Below are 19,624 nucleotides of genomic sequence, written 5' to 3'. Positions count from 1 at the left end.
TTATCTCATGAACATGCTATGTGAACTATATGTGAAACATAAAGCTGGTTTGTAAACTTAAAAACAAATGTTCCATAGTCAGTCATGAGATGTTTGTTGAATAAAAGAGGAAATGGGTTAATTAACTAGTACATCTTCATTTCTTTAGGACTCCCCAGAGTACCAGATACATAACAAATATCAATGTCAACATACTTCCAAGGCCCAAAAAAACTACTCTGAAATAATACGGACTTACACCTTCTTAATCAGAGAACTCGCCCTGAACCCTTTTTTTTTCTTTAAATAGGAAGATAAGAACCCATTCTATCAAGATCTAAAGTGCCCACAGTGCCAGAAGACATGCAAACCAATTACCCCTACCACCAGATCCTAACCCTGTTCCCAGCCAATAGAGGCTGTTAGGCCTTTCTTAGCTGATACAACCACAAGGTTATTCTTAGATTCAGGAACTGCCAGCATATCCCACTCTGTTAAGTACTCTGTGGACTCCTCTCTGCGGACAGTCACCTCAGAAGGCCAAACACTTTTTCCAAGTCAGAAATACAAAGCCATTTTATTGTTTTTTCCTCATAGCAGCTCAGAAATAAACTGCACATAGGGGAATTGAATTTTGATTAGGTAACTAATCAAGTTTTCAACCTTAAAGGGAAAAGAAACACTTTTATGTTTCCCTGGAGAATCAAAAAGTAAATGCAATGCCCTGATCTTTCCATAAATATTTCATCATCCAGCCTACAGTTAAGGTGGTATTTTATTATCACAGCAAAATTAGGGTAGAACTAGAATACCAAATGAAAATTACTTCTTTTTAAATTTCAGGGAATACAAAAAGAAATAACAGGACTAGGCTATATAAAAGCATAAATAAAAAGAGATTCATCTTTGTTTACTGGAAACACGCTACACTAGTTCATTTTCACCTAACAAATTAATTGGGAATATATTTTGTACTCTGTGAATAAGCAATATGATATACACAAAGACTCAGTATGCGAAATACTTTGGATTAAATATACATTCAGACACTTCTTTCCTACTCAAATTTCCCAACATCAAAAACATGCTCAACTTTCAAGATCTAGATCCAAATCTTACCTTTCCAAGAAGGCTTTCCTGATTCACCTCCTTTGCAACAGAAAGTTGCATCTCTCCCATCTCTAAGCCTATCTAACCTCCTCATATAACACATTTTAAGATAGGTGTATCTATCTTAAAGTTGTATCTAACCTGTCTGATCTTCCCCACTAGATTACAAATTTATCTGTGGACAGGTACCACATCTGATTCACATTTCTATTTATTTACTGAATCAAATATAATTACTTTATATGGAACACAAGTATTCCCTAAATATTTCTGAAATAATATAAAATTTATATGACTCACACATTTTTGCTAAACTGTTCTTTCAATGAAAGTGAAACAATATAAAGCAATTTAGAAATGTTTAAACTTATTTTTCTTTTTTTCAGCATCAGGTTCATTTTTGATGCTTTCATTTTTAAATGAGTTTACATGTACTCATGATTAATTATAAATTTCACTCAAAAGAAGGTTAAAATTCAAAAGCCAATAGCTGCTTTGCAAGAAACATTAACATTCTTCTTATGGAAGACAACCTTCTGGAATATCCATAAAACTATGAAACTATACCAACAGTAATTGATTCTGGGACTGTTTGGGAGAAAAAGGTAATTTAGCTTCATTCATTCATTCATTCATTCATTCATTCATCCATTTATTTATTTATTTATTTGACAGAGCCTTGCTCTGTTGCCCAGACTGGAGTACAGTGGAACGGTCACAGCTGACTGTAACCTTGAAATCCAGAGCTCAAGTGATCCTCTTGCCTCAGCCCCCAAGTAGCTGGGGCTACAGAAGTGTGCCACCATGCCCAGCTAATTATTTTTATTTTCTGTAGAGACAGCATCTTACTACATTGCCCCGCTAGTCTCAAATACCTACCCCCCAGCTATCCTCCTGCCATGGCCTCCCGAAGTGCTGGGATTATAGGCATGAGCCACCGCATCCAGCCAATTTACATTCTAAATTGAAAACTGCCTAGAGTCCATTTTGGTGTCAATAAAAAAGACAGTTCAAATTATTTCATTTCTGGAAAATCATAAACTAATATAATTATCAAAATATCATCAACTTAAGGCCTAAAGTATAGTAAAAAGTAGACTTCCATCTACCTTTGATTTGTGAAGAACTGGAACAATATCCTCTGATCTTTTTAAAGGTAAATTTCTTATTAATGATTTAAATTATAAAGTGAATCAATTTGACCTAAATCAAATTTGTTCTACTGGAAATTTTAATAATATGAATATTGATGTTTTGTTTTCATATCATAAGTTTTACGCTGTTGTAATAACACAAAAAGTCTCCACGTTTGCCTATTCAAATCCACAAGAGTAAAATAAAGTATCAGAAGACACTAGAAGTTCCCTTCAGGTTGGATACTCTCTTTATCACCAAAAGATGAAGAAGAGGTTCTTCGAAGGGATTCAGGCAAAAATAGTGACATAATCTCCCATCTCAAACTAGAGTTTATCTTCATCCTTTACAGTTTTGCAGCATAAACAGAAACATGACCCACAAGTAGAAACCACTCTAAATCTTATTTAATCTTAACATTAATTTCACCAGAAGTATATCATACCTTGAGAACATTACGCTAAAAAAAAAAAAAGTCAATAAATGAACAAGTACTGTATTTCCACTTACATGCCATACCTAGAGAAGTCAGATTCATTGAGATACAAAGCAGAAATGTGGTTGCCAAGGGCTAGGTGGGAAGATGGGGAGATGTTTAATAGGTATAGAGTTTCAGTTTTACAAGATAGAGTTCTAGAGATTGCTTGCATAGCAACGTGAATGTACTTAACAATGTTGAACTGTACACTTAAAAATAGTTAAGATGGCAAATTTTATGTTAGGTGTATTTTACAATTCAATATTTTTTAAGATAAAATTAAAAGTGTATCATGGCCAGGATGGGCACGGTGGCTCACGCCTGTAATCCCAGCACTTTGGGAGGCCGAGGCGGGTGGATCTCAAGGTCAGGAGATCGAGACCATCCTGGCTAACACGGTGAAACCCCATCTCTACTAAAAATACAAAAAATTAGTCGGGCGTGGTGGCGGGTGCCTGTAGTCCCAGCTACTCGGGAGGCTGAGGCAGGAGAATGGCGTGAACCCAGGAGGCGGAGCTTGCAGTGAGCCGAGATCGCGCCACTGCACTCCAGCCTGGGCAACACAGAGAGACTCTGTCTCAAAAAAAAAAAAAAAAAAGTGTATCATAGCCAAACGGTCCTAATGGTCCCTATGCTCAACTGAGTCAACAAGATATAAAGATATAAAGTGTGATTTATGAATGCACAAAAAATGTATTCGCTCTGAATAGGATTGTAGAAGAACACAACTAGAATTATCTCCATGCTTACAGTCTGAGAAAGCCAACAACAGGTTTCCTTTCCAGATTCGGTTTCAAGAGAATGCTTCTGACTGCATCTTATTTACTTTGTCACACTACCTTGTATTTTCTAAATCTGCTCACGTAATCATTTATTCATCCAACAGTCATTAACCATCATTTCATGTATGCACTATATTCACAGCACTTTATTAGGAGATATGTGTTAGTCTTGTTATTTTAAAAAAATTGTCACAGGATACTATGACATCTGCAAACAGAATAGTACCCTCCAAATTGGTCACTAGAAGGCCCTCTAGAATGGGTAAGTGACAATGACTCATCAGTAGGGAGAAAAGAATGCCAGACTTCTTTACCTGATGACACTCCCCCGTTAAAAATGGGAATTGGAAAACTTCTGGAGACCCTGAATTTCCTGTTGCACCATCAAGTGGGGCAGAGAGCACAAAAGGAACAAGGCCCAAGGAAAGCAGGAATGACCCAGGGTTAGCAAGAGAATAAAGTACCAAAGCCATCAGTTAAAGCATGTAGAGCACAAAGAGGCCCTAAGGAAGAACCCTTCTGCCAACAGGATTGTCATACAATTTATCACACTGTTTTGCAACATTGTTCTAAATGAAGGCAGGTGACTGTGCTTTCTGTGCTCTAGGAAAACAGCAGTTTCTGAAGATGGGGACTAGGTATATACCGACATAAGATTAAGTTGGCATCCTATGTGATCTAAACCACTGGTGACCTAAAATTGTTCACTCAGTCACTTTTTAGCCTTACTGATAAGCCATAAAATTACTGTGAAACCAAAGGTCAAGAATAATTAGAAGACAACAGATAATCCATGCAATCAAATTCAGAAAGAAAAATGGCAACACCGAAAACATATTTTCATACTTTAATCAATTACAATCCATCTGCATGTTACAGCAAGCTTTTCACAGTCAAACTTTGAATCATCAAATAACCTAACTAAACTTAGATACTTACAAGCAAGCAAATTGCCAGGATACTATAGTAACAGCTTTTCTTTTTTTTTTTCTTTTTTTTTTGAGACAGAGTCTCACTCTGTCACCAGGCTGGAGTGCAGTGGCGCAATCTTGGCTCACTGCAACCTCCGCCTCCTGGGGTCAAGCGATTCTCCTGCCTCAGCCTCTCGAGTAGCTGGGACTATAGCTGTGCGCCACCACGCCCAGCTAATTTTTGTATTTTTAGTAGAGACGGGGTTTCACCATGTTGGCCAGGATGGTCTCAATCTCCTGACCTCATGATGCGCCCGCCTCGGCCTCCCAAAGTGCTGGGATTACAGGCGTGAGCCACCGCACCCTGTCTAGTAACAGCTTTTCTAAGAGGGCGAGAAGAATCAACAGAGATTCCATCAACAGAGTTTTCCCATTTATACTATAAAATATTTTAAATACTGCAATATTTCAAATATACTAACTATGATTCAGTATTTTCTTACTGATTCTGGAGATAATATAGGAATATAAATGAGTATCAATTCTCATTGTTCAGTAAACATATTAATTGTCACAGCATTTCTTAATGAACAGATATGGAAAAATAGAGTTTATTTCCAGATATTAAAAGTAATGAAGTCTAAATGCAATGTGGTATCCTGGACTGTATCCTCAAACAGAAAAAGGATATTAGTTAAAAAAAAAAACAACTGTTAAATCCAAATAAATCTGTAGTTAGCTCACAGTACTGTACAGTCAGTTCTGCTATAGTATTTTAAAATGCAAATTTATTCCAATGAATGGATGTATTAGGAAACAACTTACATGTTACACAAATTTCTCATTTGCTGATGCACAATTTCATCCTTCTGCATGTTACAGCATCAGGTGAACATGGAAAACTGCACCCTGCTGAACCAAGCCATGCCGGATTCCGTGTGCATGTACATTCCTCAAACATCTACCAGCTACTTCAGTTCACCAAGTGTGTGAGAAGCAACTCCCATCCACAGCTGGTGTTATAACTCTCCATCAAATTTCTGATCACCCTCCTTTCTCCACTTCCCAATAGCTCACAAACTGCCACTCTTCTGATACCCACCTTCCATAAGCAAGGTCTTCTCCAGGTATTTTTCAAGGTAAAGGGCCATATTTTAGTATGTAAGTATTTCTTAACCATTCAATACACGTAAAACTATACTGCAATTTTTTTTTTTTTTTGAGACAGAGTCTCACTCTGTCGTCAAGCTGGAGTGCAGTGGCACGATCTAGGCTCACTGCAACCTCTGCCTCATGGGTTCAAGCGATTCTCCTGCCTCAGCCTCCTAAGTAGCTGGGATTACAGGTGTGTGCCACCATGCCCGGCTAATTTTTGTGTTTTTAGTAGAGATGGGGTTTCATCATGTTGGCCAGGCTGGTCTCAAACTCCTGACCTCAGGTGATCCGCCCACCTTGGCCTCCCAAAGTGCTGGGATTACAGGCGTGAGCCACCGCACCCGGCCGATGCTATAATTTTTGTTAGGTTACTAAATATGTTCCAGTGAGCAAAGTTCTTGAGTACTATACCATTAATCCCCCTTTTCTCATATGCCCTATGGTTTTCACTAAATAATTCTGTATAATGCAGTGACTTTTAGGAATTCATGTGTCACATTATAGCAGAACGGACTATTCCAGTGCTAATTTCTAATTTTGACAAATATGCTATGGTTATATAAGAAGAAGAAAAAAAACCTAGGTGAATAGTATATAAGAATTATCTGTATTACCTTTGCAACTGTTCTGTGTACATATTCCAGTAAGAAGTTTAAAGCAATAAGTATATGAAGTACATAAGCACATAAGACCAAGGCTTCAGCATGGGATTCTGCATTAATAATAATTGCTAACACTAAAGCAACACTTACTTGGTGCCAAGCACTGTCCTCAGTGGTTGATATACATTAACTCATTAATCATTCTCACAACACTATGAAGTAAGTGCTATAAGCATATCCACTTTACAAGTGAGAAGACTGCAGTGCAGTTAAGAAACCCAAGATCACAAACATAGGCAACTAGATAGTCAATGCTCTTACTCCTACACTACACTATTTCAACAGACAACAGTTCAAAATACAGTCTTTTTAACCAAATTGTATTCATCACTCAGGAAATATTTTTAAATAGAAAAAGAGCAAAAATGAAAAATCTAAATAATCTTTCTGAAATATGCTATAGGCACCAAAAAATACCCCACTGCCAAAATGCTTCTTCTAACAGAAAATCTCTATTATCTCAAGTTGTGGAAGCTAACAAAGACTGCAAAAAGTGTCACCTTTGTACTTTAAAACAGCCAACTAGAATATAAAATGTAAACATTTTATAACAGTTACAAACTCAGAACAGGTGGCTATAAAAAGATGCATCAACTATGACAGCAAATGTAATTTCAAAGCTTTACAAAACTTGGTCACATTTCATCAATGTCAAATACACATGATGATTTAAGACTGACAATATAAAACACAAAAATAGCCCATAATTTAGAAGTTTCCCAGCTTTCATAATCATAAAATGTGTCTGAATCGAAAGTGGTTAATCAAATGTTGGTTAAATGCCAAGGCAAAAGTTCTGCCAGTGGGATCTCAAAACAGAGCAGGCAATAGGTCAACTTGGCATAACTTACTATTGCTTTGCAAAATTTAATATAGCTTGAACTCTAAAATCTAAAATTCTATCTACCCTTCTATGCACTTAATTTGTGGTTCCTAAGTCACTCATTCTTTCAAAAAAATACTTCCTGAGCTACTGGTTTGTACTAGGCACTGTTCTCAGTACTGCAGCTACATTCGTGAGCAAGAGGCAAACTCCTTCTTTATGGATCTTACATTCACTCATGCATTTATTCATTCACTCAACAAGTATTTAATGAGTGCCTACATTCCAGGCAATATTCTAATTGCAGGAGATAAGGATGGAAACAAAACACACAAAATCGCTGTCCATTGGAGCTGCTATTTCAGAAGGGGAAACAGACAATAAATAAGATAAATAAGTAAAACACAAATTAATTAGATTACTATATAATAAATGCTAGGAAGAAAATAAAGCAGAGAAGGAAGATTTAAAATGAGAGTAGAATTTTAAATAGGAAGGCCAAGGAAGATCAGATAAAGTAGAGAAGACAAATAACCATGTAACATATTAGGAGTAAGTGCTATGAACAGAAACAGAGTATAGGCAAAAAGCAAGGGCAAAGTGAAGCTTATATGAAAAATGTGATCAGGGAAGACCTTTATGAAGAGATATGCTGAGTAGAGATTCAGAATGAAGTAAGAGACCCAGTCACAGGATGACATGGGAGAAGGGCACACTAAATTAAAAAGACCCAGGGCAGGAGCAGGCTTGGCAAGGTCAAGGAACAGCCAGAGGCCTGTGTGGCAGGAATGGAGAGAGCAGGGGGCTCTATGCAAGCCTCCTAACGGCTAGCTGAAGACTGCACAGTGAGACAGGCATCTGGGGAGCCATACACTTAAGAGTCTAGTGACTTGTTTCAACTCAAGTCACTAATTGACTTGAAATCAATTCAACAGATTATTAAAAAGTCATTATTACTTGCAAAATATAAGTGGAGGAGTCAAAGAAAAGAGCAAAATGAAACAGGCTGAGCCACTGAGCAATGTACACTCTCATAGAAGAATAAGGCACACACATGGAAAGTTAACGGCCATCCAAGGCAGTGAGGGGATGTCAAGGTCATTTTGATAGTTTTCAGCATTGCTATTGAGGAGAAAAAAGAAAAGAGCAGAATGAGCTGCAATTACTTATTTAGGGTATGTTTAAGTTTTCTTTCTTCCTCAGTTTAAAAGCATGATGCTGTAACAGGAAGTGCTACTGCTTCGTAAAGCATCCCTGATCACTCGTGCTGAAGAGGAGCTATGCTCTACTCATCCTCAATCCCTACCACAGTTCCATGCACGTTCGAGGTGCCCAGCCAACGGTGCGTGGAAAGTGGAGGAAAGCACTCACGCACCAACAAATAGGACACTGCTCATCTGAACTGCTTCCAAGTGAGCTGAAAATGAATATCAAGTATTCAAAGAACCCTCACAACGGAAATAACTTCTAGAAGTACATCTTACTGCTCTACTTGTCATTTAGGGTAAAGCTTCAATTAGAATAAAAGAGTTCCGTCCTTAACGATGGGTTGAAACAGCAGTTGAATCCTTCGGGACCTCAGTAAACACAGACCTGGGCTTCTTCCAGGTTAGCAAGTGGAAGTCCATCTGCACTACCTGCAGGAAACTTCATAATCTCTTTTTTAAATGACACAAGAGGACCTAATTTATGCAGTCAGCAAATATTTTCAGTATACTCACTATACAAGCGCCACCCTAACTGGGATCTGAACATAAGGAAGAGATGGTCTCTGTCTTTAAGAGTTACTCGGATATTTATTAAAGAAGGAAATGAGGGAAAAAGGCAGAAATAAGTATGACTATAACACAGTGTAAAAAGTGTTACATTATGAAAATAAAGAAAGAATTATGAGTATAGGGAAAGGAGCACCTTACAGAAATCCTCCTAGAAGAGGTTATGCCTGAAGCACAAGTTTGCTTTGCAGTAACTATGACATGGTTTAGATGTTTGTTCCCTCCAAATCTCACACTCAAATGTGATTCCCAGTGCTGGAGGCGGGGTTTGGGTGGGGACAACTGGATCATGAGGGCAGATCCCTCATTAGTGGTTCAGCACCGTCCCCTTGGTGATAAGTGAGTTCTCACTCAGTTAGTTCCAGTTGTTTAAGAGTCTGGGACCTCCCCCTTTTCTCTCTTGCTTCCCTCTCACCATGTGAGAGCGCTTGCTCCCCCTTCACCTTCCGCCATGACTGGAAACTTCCTGAGGATCTCACCAGAAGCAGATGCCAGCGCTATGCTTCTTGTACAGTCTGTGCAACTGTGAGCCAATTAAACCTTTTCTCTTTATAAATTACCCAGCCTCAGGTATTTCTCTGTGGCAACACAAACAGACTAATACAAACCTAAATTATGAAAGGACGGAGATATTATTGTAACCTGTTGTTCATTCTCACTATTTACAACTATACAAAAAAACAGTGTGAAAGACTTTCTTGAGAACAAAGGTTAATTTTAAAAAAACTCTATTTTTTCCAAATGTGTTTGAAAACAAGCGTAACTTAAGAACTCATAAGAAATCAGTCTCTTCAAAGTTTGTCTAAACAACATATCCCCAAACAATGATTCAAAATAACATTATATTCTTTTAATTATACTCTGCTGCAATAGGGTATGACTAAATTATTGATCACAATTTAAACTGGTTCTTGTGGCAGGCCCCATAAAGGAACCACAGGGCATTCAAAGAAAAGTGTGGCATTGGGTACTGTGCAGCTCTTTTGCAAACCAACTTTCAAATTTCAGGTTAAAATCAAATGCTTATCTAAGCAATAATCAGAAAACACTGACAACAAATGCATCCAAATCTGAGGACATGGGGGAGGCCCTTCAGGGTGGTATGGCCTAGACAAATGTATCCAAATCGAAGGAGAAACTGCCTTTAAAAAAACCGTTAAGAGACAGTAGCCCTTTTCTCTATACTAACAATTTACAGTAGGAAAGATCATTTCCATTTTCCATTCAGATTAGATTTATTCTGCAAAGAGATAGAGAACCATTGATCTAATTATATTCTGAAAACATGCATAAAATATATTTATAAAACATCATTTACATTATCCCTCACTATACAGATCTAAAAATTATTTGAAAATGAAAAAAGCATCCTGAGCATTTTTTCTTTTTTTTTTTTTTTTTTGAGATGGAGTCTCGTTCTGTCGCCCAGGGGTGCGATAGCTCACTGCAAGCTCTGTCTCCTGGGTTCACGCCATTCTCCTGCCTCAGCCTCCCGAGTAGCTGGGACTACAGGCCCCTGCTACCACGCCCAGCTAATTTTTTATATTTTTAGTAGAGATGGGGTTTCACCGTGTTAGCCAGGATGGTCTCGATCTCCTGACTTCATGATCCACCCGCCTCGGCCTCCCAAAGTGCTGGGATTACAGGCGTGAGCCACCGCGCCTGGCCCTTTTTCTTGATTTTTATCAGAACAAAGAGTTACTTTTCAAGGACTAATACTAATGTAAACTAAGGAGTTTATAATATATTCTCGGTGCTTACTGACCTACAACTTAAAGTAAATACGGGTTCAAATTCTGGCTGCCCATATATAGATTTCAGCATGCTACTGAACTTCTGTAAATCTCAGCTTTCTGTAATAACAGGGTAATACCAAAATTATTTGAAGACCAGAAATAAGTAAGTGCCAAATACATAGTAATTACTCTATACATGTTGACCATCATCATTAATACCCATGCCTAGAAATAGGATATTGAGTGGAGGCAGCAAGGGAGGAATGAGGAAACCAAATGATCCCCTAATTTGAATAACATCTCTTAGCACTGTAAGTTTCCAGTAGCTGAAATTAGTAAAAATGATTTCAGTCAGAATTATCTTAACAGTGTACTACAAGGTACTTTACAGTATACTATAGTTAATAAGCAGATATTATAATTATCAATTCTGGTGTTACTAAAAATATGCAAAGTGAGTAAGCAAGACAGGGACTGTCAACCCATTTTAAAGATAAGTAACTCAAATGCAGAAAAGATAAATCATGTAGTTAATCATTGAGCCACACTTACTAGTGGGCTAGCTTACCTCACGTAAAAGTTCACACAAATGGATGTGTCATCTTACTCTTTTGCCTTATGCCTCTATTCAGTAACTGACCTAAGCAAGGTATGCTAAGCCCTCTTTTCTCCCAGGTGCCATTCAGGCCTGGGGCAAATGGTCTGTTTTTGAGCTATGCAGTGAGACAAATGTACTCCCTCTCCTTTATTCTCAAGAACAGATGTTCTGGCCTCTGGAAGACTACCAGGTGGTAATACAGGGACTCAATGGTTCCAACATAGGCTTTGACACTATATCACATGCCCCAACCCAATGATCAAATCACCATGAATTAAAAGGAGGATAATTAGTCTAGTGGTAAAGCAATATTTTAATTTCCCATTTGTCTTTGTGCCTGTGGAACTTCCTATGAAGAAAGGGTTGCTGAGCAAAGGAGGATGCAGTATTCCTGGGTTTCTGGGTCTTCCCACCTAATACTGTCAAAAACACACTTCAATTTCTAAAAGATACAACTAACTCAGACATACATTATCCTAAAAACTGTTCTAAACCAGAAAACAGTACATACTGAATACACAGAAGTAAAATCAGGAGGCTTTCAAAAAAAGGAAAAATTTGTGCTCGTTAAGTTAAGCCTGTTACACTGGAAACATTTTGGCTTCAGGACCATTTACAATAACTTAATTTTTTATCAGGAAAAAAGTTTAAATATATTACATTAAAATTATTTTTTTTAACTTTAAGGTGTTCAGTATGACAAAAAAATTATCAATATATAAAAAGAAGGTAAAATTCTGTTAACATAGTCACATACCAAGCTTCGGGCAGCAAAACAGAATATTCATGTGGAGAAGTGGTCTCTGGAAAGTTGGACAGAATTGCAAGGCGATGAGGAAGCAGGTCAGAACCATGGTAAGTAAACAGAATTTCTAGGGCTTGTACATTACTTTCCTGTACAAAAGGCAAGGGGTACGTTTCTAATGTAAATCTAAGAAATAAAGGAGTGATTTTATATGACAACATTCAAAAACTAACTTTTTTATGCAGCTCTGATATGAAACACTTTGAAATGACCCTAGTTTTTCCTAGCCTATATCCTGTTTCTCAATCTAAGGCTATGAAAATTATTTATTTTTAAAACTCAGAATGATGGATATTAAATTAAAATTTTCTCTACACTTATTAATATTAAAACAAAAAAGAAAATGTAATATATGCACACAATAACATTAACTGCACAGCTCAAAGATTTAGAGAGTGTTAATAACCATAATTATTTTATTTACAAAAAGCAAATTACCTGAGCATAAGTTCTTGCTGAGAGAACAATATTCTGATTTCTGAATTTCTTAAAGAATTCAGCATCATATCTCTGTTCAGATGCATGAGGCACTCCTAGGATTTCCTGAGGGGAAACAGTGATTTAATGAAAAGGCTTTTAAATATGGGTGACAAGAAAATATTAAAAACCTTTACAACTCTGCCAGCCTAAATAAATAAGGCCTGAATTAATTAATTTCAACCATCAATTGTTAACTAAAGTCTACATCTGCATTCTTGCCTTTATTTTGGAAAGGGCTATATTAATAAATGTTATTTTTTTAATCTGGAAGTAAATGAAATAGGCAGTAAAAATTAAGTTAATTGCAGTAGGACAACCAAAATCAACCACCAGGTAAAAATAAGCAACAGTTATTCATGACAATGTATTATGAGCACCTGAACCTCTATAGATGAACTTTAGTTTCACCACTGCTAGGGTGACCTATGTCAAATGCAGATTGAACCATTCATTCATTCAACAAATATTAACCGAGTGCCACTCACCATGTGCTAAGGGAGCTGTGATAGGCACTGTGATACATTGAACAATACACTTTTCCCACCCTCTAATGTGCTTAAAATCTAGTAGGAAAGACCAGGAACAGGTGAGGGGAAATATTCAGTAAGGTGCCACAACTAGTTCTGGGAGGACAGAGAAGTGGCCCACAAGCTGAAACATAAAAGACAATGAGAAGTTAGCCATGGAATCGCAAGTGTAGGTCTCCCTACTACAACGTATGACTTAGGGCTCATGTCTGCCATGTTTAATACTGAATCCCAGATTCCTAGCACACTGCCTGTCAGTATTCTTCTGACTGTATTTATAAATAGCCAATAAATATTTGTTGACTGAATTAATTTGCTGAGACAGGAAAGAGAAGAATGAGGAGATATGGAGGAGGTGAGGGAGGGAGGGAGGGAGGAAGGAGAGCTGAGCAGTTCACTTGTAGATGGGTTAAGTTGGCAACTATGGCATGTCTAAAAGGAGCTATGCAGTGAGCAGGTGAATACACAGGTCAGGAGTTCTGGACTAAGATGTGAGTTAGAGATATATGGCATAGGGCTATTAATACAGAAGTATTATTCCAAGGGAGATTAAATAGAATGAGTTTGAAAGAGCCTTGAGGAACAACATTATTTAAAGGATGAACAAGGAAAAGGGAACCTGCATCTGAAAAGTAGATGGAGGAACAGTCAGAGAAGTAAAGGGAAAAAGAATTTAATGCATACTCATGGAAACCAAAAGAAGAAAAGTATTTCACAGATGTTCCAGCCAGGCGTGGTGGCTCACGCCTGTAATCCCAATACTTTGGCAGGCTGAAGTGGGAGGATCGCTTGAGCCCAAGAGTTTGAGAACAGCTTGGGCAAGATGGCAAGATCTCACCTCAACAACAACAACAAAAAATTAGCTGGGCATGGTGCCATGTATCTGTAGTCCCAACTACTTGGGAGACTGAGATGGGAGGACAGCTTGAGTCCAGAAAGTCAAGAGTGCAGTGAACTATCACTGTGCCACTACACTCCAGCCTGGGCAACAGAGCAAGACCCCATTTAACAAAAAAAGCTCTCAGTTCTTTGATTCCTCATGCATGACAATTATTTCCTTTATTTCATCGCAGTTACACATCCTGTCACAAAACCCTGGATCTCTATCATCATCAAAAGACACTGTATGAAACACTTCAATGTCTAACCCCGACTCTGTGATCACCGCTCCTAATCTTCCTAGTCGCATACTAAGTGGTATTTTAACTACTCCTCACCCTCACAGAGGCATCCAATCCACTCACTCCACTTGGTTCACTTTCCATTTCCCCTCAAAGTCCCTCATTCCTTCTAATCAGCTTAAACTGCCTGGTTCATGGCTATAAAAGGGTTTCTTAATCCCTGCCTCTTTCCCTTTATTGCACTCATCCAGCAAATCATACCCTAACCAGTCAAACCCAGCTATGATCCCTGAGCACAAGCTATGAAGTCACTGAAGATATGCCACAAAACCAAGCTGACAGTTCCCATTTTAATTTCAAAACCTCAACCCTGCTTGGATCCTCATTCAAATGAACCAAATGCAAAAAAAAAAAAAAAAAAAAAAAAAAAAAAAAAAAAAAAAAAAAAAGCACCAGGAAAATCTGAAGATGAAGTATCAGATGTTATTAGGGAATTACTATTAATTTTGTTAGAAATAATCATATCATTGTGGTTATAGTTTCTTAAGTCCTTCTTAGACATACATACCTAAATATTTATGGGTGAAATAAGATATACGGGCTTTGCTTTAAAATATTTAGTGAAAGAGAGAAGGCAAGAGTAGAAACATGGAGAATAAAAGACACACAACTGGCGCATGCTGAAAATGGTTGGTGCTGAGCAATGGGCACATCGGGCTCATCACACCACTCTTCTCTCTACTTCTTTGACTGACTGAAGTTCTTTATAATAAAAACCTAAAAAATTGACAAACTCAAGACAACACAATTCAAATAGATAATTAGTGCTGTTCATCAACGCTACTACATTTCCCTAAGAAGTTTTATTTGCTAGTCTCTGTTAGGAACTTTTCCACAACTCTCATTCTTTCCAGACTTCCAACACACTATTTCTCAGCCCCTATTCTCAGCTGAAAACCTTGCCTTTTTTGGACACTATTAGATGAGAAATCCCTCATTTTTCCAACCCACCAAAACTACACACCTACCTGCATCTGTAATAAGATTTTCCTTCCTCCCAGTTACAGCAGAAAGAAACATATCTCTGCTCCTAAAAAGCCTCAAAATCCCACCCATGCCCTGGATCCCATTTCTACTCCACTTCTATAATCATGCAAGTATCCCCTCTTTCTTCTGTTCCATAAAGTCCTCCTCACCCTCTACTACTTCATTCCCATTAATATAAAAACAATACTTCTTCCTTCTGTTCTAAACACCTGCTCTAGACACCACCATCTTCTCTGCCCCTCTTCACAGTAAAACTTCTTGAAAGGGCTACCCCCAGCCACAGTCTCCTCTCCTCTCCTTCACTTTTTGTTATTTCCTAAACTTGCCCAACCTCTGACAAAAATTCAATTCAACTACTTACATGGCAGGAGACCTTTCCAAACATCACCACAAACTATTCTAACCATACTTCCCACCTTTGTTCTGTGCCACCCCTCACGCTCCCCATCCTGTACCCTGACTGGCTTACTTACTCAACAGCTTGACACTTGCTTTCATGCCGCTGGGCCTTTACATGGCACACTGATTATCAGCATGGGCTACTCGTCAGAGAGACCGGATTACGAGCCCTTGCTTCCTATTTATTTGGACAAATTACTTACCTTCTCTAAGCCTCAGTTTTCATACCCATAAAATGGAGAGAAGATGATAGTACCCATCTCATAAGACAATGGCTGACAAATAGTTAAGTCCTCAAAAAAATGTGTTGGTATTTCTTAAGGGTATTCTCCTACCTACTGGTTCTTGCAACAAATATTTACTGACCTCTTCAATGAGCCAGGAACCGTTCAGAGCTCAGAGACACAGCAGCAAACAAGACAAATCTCTAACTGTATGGAGACTCCATTCTAATGTCCCCCTTATGGTACTCCCTAGTCCCTGAAATCTGCCTGCCTTTTGTGAAAGGCCAGCTATTACTTCCTATGTGGAGTCTTCTCAGACATCCCCAGGAAGAATTTGACATTCTTCTTCATTATGTTTCCTCATCAATTCTCCATACCTTTCTTATCAGCATTTAATGCCTATACAATGTGAACTCCATGAAGCCCATTCCTTGTTCCTTTCTCTACCTCTAGCAATGGCACAATATCTTGGGTTTAGGAGGCATTCATGTCAAATCTAAATGAATTCGTTTTTATCTCATTTATCACAGTATTAATAAAAGAAGCCATGTCCTGTGATTAAAATGCAATGCCTATCTCTACTACTATCTAATGGTTAGCTATTATATCTGAATATTTTCATTACTAAGTTTTAACAGTGAAATTCATCAAATTCACCTACTTTTCAAGAACTTCGCTGAATTCTCTAAAAAAAAGTAAGCTCAACAAATACTTTAAATGTTACTGTTACAGTATAATAATAAATATACTTACTACTGTCATATAGGGAATAGCAATTTAAAAATTAAAAAATAATGAAAAAAATTAACTGGATAGTCAAACTGAACATTTTAGGCACTTTTTAAAAAAGATATCATTAGAGAAACTAAGGCTAAGTATAAAAATAATAAATTGTATCTGTACAGACTTCTGCAATATATTACCTCAAAACATCACAGAACTCAGGCATATCAACATGACGTGTTTTAAAGTAATGTGATCATCCAATAGCCAAACTAATTGTATCTATCAATAAAACTACTAAGAATGTTTTGTAACTTGTTTGTAATGATAAATGGTAATGATATAGTCATTACCAATGTTTTTTTAATAACCACAGCCCTCTTTCAGTATTTGTTTAAAAACATTTCAATTATATTAGCAGGGTGGGGGAATCGAAGGCTTTTGGATTTGCCTGCATGGTCAGACGTTCTTGGGACCAGCATTACATTATCAGATGTGACATACAGTGCCTACTGTGTGCCAGTGCCAAGAGCTGAGAGGCACACACACAAAAGGGAGGCAGAACACAGACTAAGAAAGTAACCTCCAAGTGAAGTCAAACTTCAATAATGAAAAACTTACCTTAAAATCTGGAGAACTTCAGCTATAAGAGTCATGTGAAAAAGCAACCTAACCTACGTATTACTGAAATGTGGCTGACTTCCACTTACACTTTTAACAATATCTAAGTTGGTCTTAAACTACAGAGTGCTACTGAAATGCCCAACATGGGGACATCTATGTTTGTGTCCCTGAAGACCCAAATGTGAAGTATACTGTTTTTAAGCTCAAATAATCTAACTTCAGCCCTAATTAGGATCAAAGGTGAATCAACTAAATTCAACCCACTAACAAATAATTAAAATACGCCAGGCGTAGTGGCTCACACCTGTAATCCTAGCACTTCAGGAGGCTGAGGCGGGTGGATTGCTTGAGTCTAGAAGTTCAAAACCAGACTGGGCAACATGGCAAAACCCTGTCTCTAAAAAAATGCAAAAATTAGCCATGTGTGGTGGCATGTGCCTGTAGTTCCAGCTACTCAGGAGGCTAAGGGATGAGAATCGCCTGAACCCAGGAGGCAGAGGTTGCAGTGAGCTGAGATCATGCCACTGCACTCCAGCCTGGAGAACAGAGTGAGATCCTATCTCAAAAAAAAAAAATCACTAAAATAAAACGAGTCAGAAATATTCACATTAAAACCTAGTATATACTGAAATCTGGTATGGAAAAAAGTTATGTGCCATTATCTTAAAATCAAAATATAAAAGTAAATGAAAAAGATTATAAATCTAGAAAACACAAATGCACTGAAATGGCTAAGGCACTTCTATTCCCTAGTCTAACAAAACAACTTCTGGCTTTCACAATCTCTAATTTTTACCAAAACTAGTATATAAGAGAACCTGCTTCTATAAGAAATTAATTTTTCCCAGAAAAATAGTTCTAAAGACCAAGAATATCCGATATTAGGGCAGCCATAGCATTTATAATGACAGATCAAATGAACATAATTGGTTTGACAAAAATTATTCATTACCTCATATGTTGCAAGTCGATCTAAGTAGGTTAATAACTTCCATCTACAACGGCAAAGTTCCTTTTGTTCCAGTGTCAACCTGTTTTGAATAACTATGTTAGGCCACTTATATTTACACAGAATTATTTCTCTAGGAGTTATAATGAAAATGATTAATATTCCGTTGAGTCCAAAACTCATGAAACAGTTCAGAAAAGCACAAGGGTAAGATAATAGTAAGTACCTTTGATCTAAGTTGCTAAAATAATTTGGACTAATTATTACTAGTAAGGAACACACTGAAATGATTAGTTATTTTAAAGAAACTATAAAATGAACAGTAACAACTCATTTACTTGGAAAAGTTCACTAATTTCAGTAGTTCTTGTCTCTTCTTGAGCTCCTTTTCCTTTTTATTCTTGGCAGGCTCTTCATCAGGTGGTGAAAGCTCTTCATAGGAGATACTGTCAATGTCTATTTCACCAGGTAATGTAAATCTGCAAGTATAAAAGAACAAATATATTTTCATCATTTTTAAAAACTTCACGTTGTGAAAAGCTTTCTCCTATTTTGACTGATTTAATTATTGATTTCCACAAAAACAGAAGAAAGTATTTGAAAAAAACTTTTGCCATTGTAAACAAAGTGATCATTCATTATATCCACAGATGGGCAAAAAGTCATCAGTAATTATCACAAATAGAAATCTAAAAATCAAGAAAATGAAAACTATTTAGGAAGAGATGTGGGGTTACATTCACTCAATGTAAAGCAGCCTATGCTGAAAATGTCCACAGAGTTTGCTATTTGAATCACTTCTACTTAAGGTCTTCAAATGGTAATAAGTGTCAGTCTCATTTTAATTATTTACTTTTCAGATATACTCTCATATTTATATTTTTTAAAAAGTTCCAAATGCCTGATGAGCAATGACTTCAGGTAAGAAAGTATTGATCAAAAGCAACTGCTTCAGTACAGAATAACTTAAATAAAGAAAAGTTTACCCAGTCCAATGTCTCAATACAAAAGTTTTCACAAAGTCACCTTTACTTTGAATCCAATTCTTTCTGTAACCAACCTGCCATCATCTGCTCCTTTCCCTATTGCTAAAAGAACCTCCAGGTCTGTGCCTTTTAATCCATACTGAAGCAGTTCTTTTGCAGCATCCACATTTTCAGGAACTCTTTCCAAACACTCATGGAGAACCCAGGATCGTTTCTTTATTTTACTCTGCATATAAAGGAAGAAACAGAGGAATTACAGAATCCATGACATCTTACAACACATTACAACTGCCTTCAGAATTGTAAAGCTATACCTGATGTATTACAGCTATTTAGGACCTTGGCCATAGGGAGCTGCTAGAGGAACTCAAGAGAAAAGCAGCCAGTTCCCTAATGGTGACTACAACTGGATGCGGGGAGTGTGAGTTGACCTGCTTGCTTTCTTCCTCTAATGAGCTACGCAGAAACAGAAAGCTCAGGACTCATTTTTGGAAATATAAAATGTTTCCTCCTAACTTTTATAAATGCCTTTGGTTTGCACCGTGGCTGTATAATAGAGTAGACAATAAGGCAGAAAGGCAAGATATATTCTGTCA

The 19,624-nt window shown here is 37.4% G+C and overlaps 1 protein-coding gene across 9 annotated transcripts in view; it reads right to left on the bottom strand.

Annotated features, from left to right (window-relative positions):
- Positions 1-19,624, bottom strand: part of NBAS (NBAS subunit of NRZ tethering complex) — a 393,028-nt gene that overhangs the window by 279,664 nt on the left and 93,740 nt on the right. For all 9 annotated transcript variants that reach the window (XR_010149189.1, XM_001161679.8, XM_009442024.5 and 6 more), the window contains 5 exons: positions 19,103-19,254; positions 18,381-18,521; positions 18,046-18,124; positions 12,387-12,491; positions 11,901-12,037 (listed from right to left, as the gene is read on the bottom strand). Coding sequence is in view for 8 of the 9 variants with exons in the window: in XM_001161679.8 (XP_001161679.4) it covers positions 11,901-12,037; positions 12,387-12,491; positions 18,046-18,124; positions 18,381-18,521; positions 19,103-19,254 (614 nt within the window). In the remaining variant the exon portion in view is untranslated. The remainder of the gene's footprint in view (positions 1-11,900; positions 12,038-12,386; positions 12,492-18,045; positions 18,125-18,380; positions 18,522-19,102; positions 19,255-19,624) is intronic.

This window comes from Pan troglodytes, chromosome 12 (genome assembly GCF_028858775.2).
Source record: "Pan troglodytes isolate AG18354 chromosome 12, NHGRI_mPanTro3-v2.0_pri, whole genome shotgun sequence".
NCBI lineage: Eukaryota > Metazoa > Chordata > Mammalia > Primates > Hominidae > Pan > Pan troglodytes.
The sequence above is the reverse complement of the archived record's forward strand: the minus strand, read 5'-3'. Positions and strand labels throughout refer to the sequence as shown.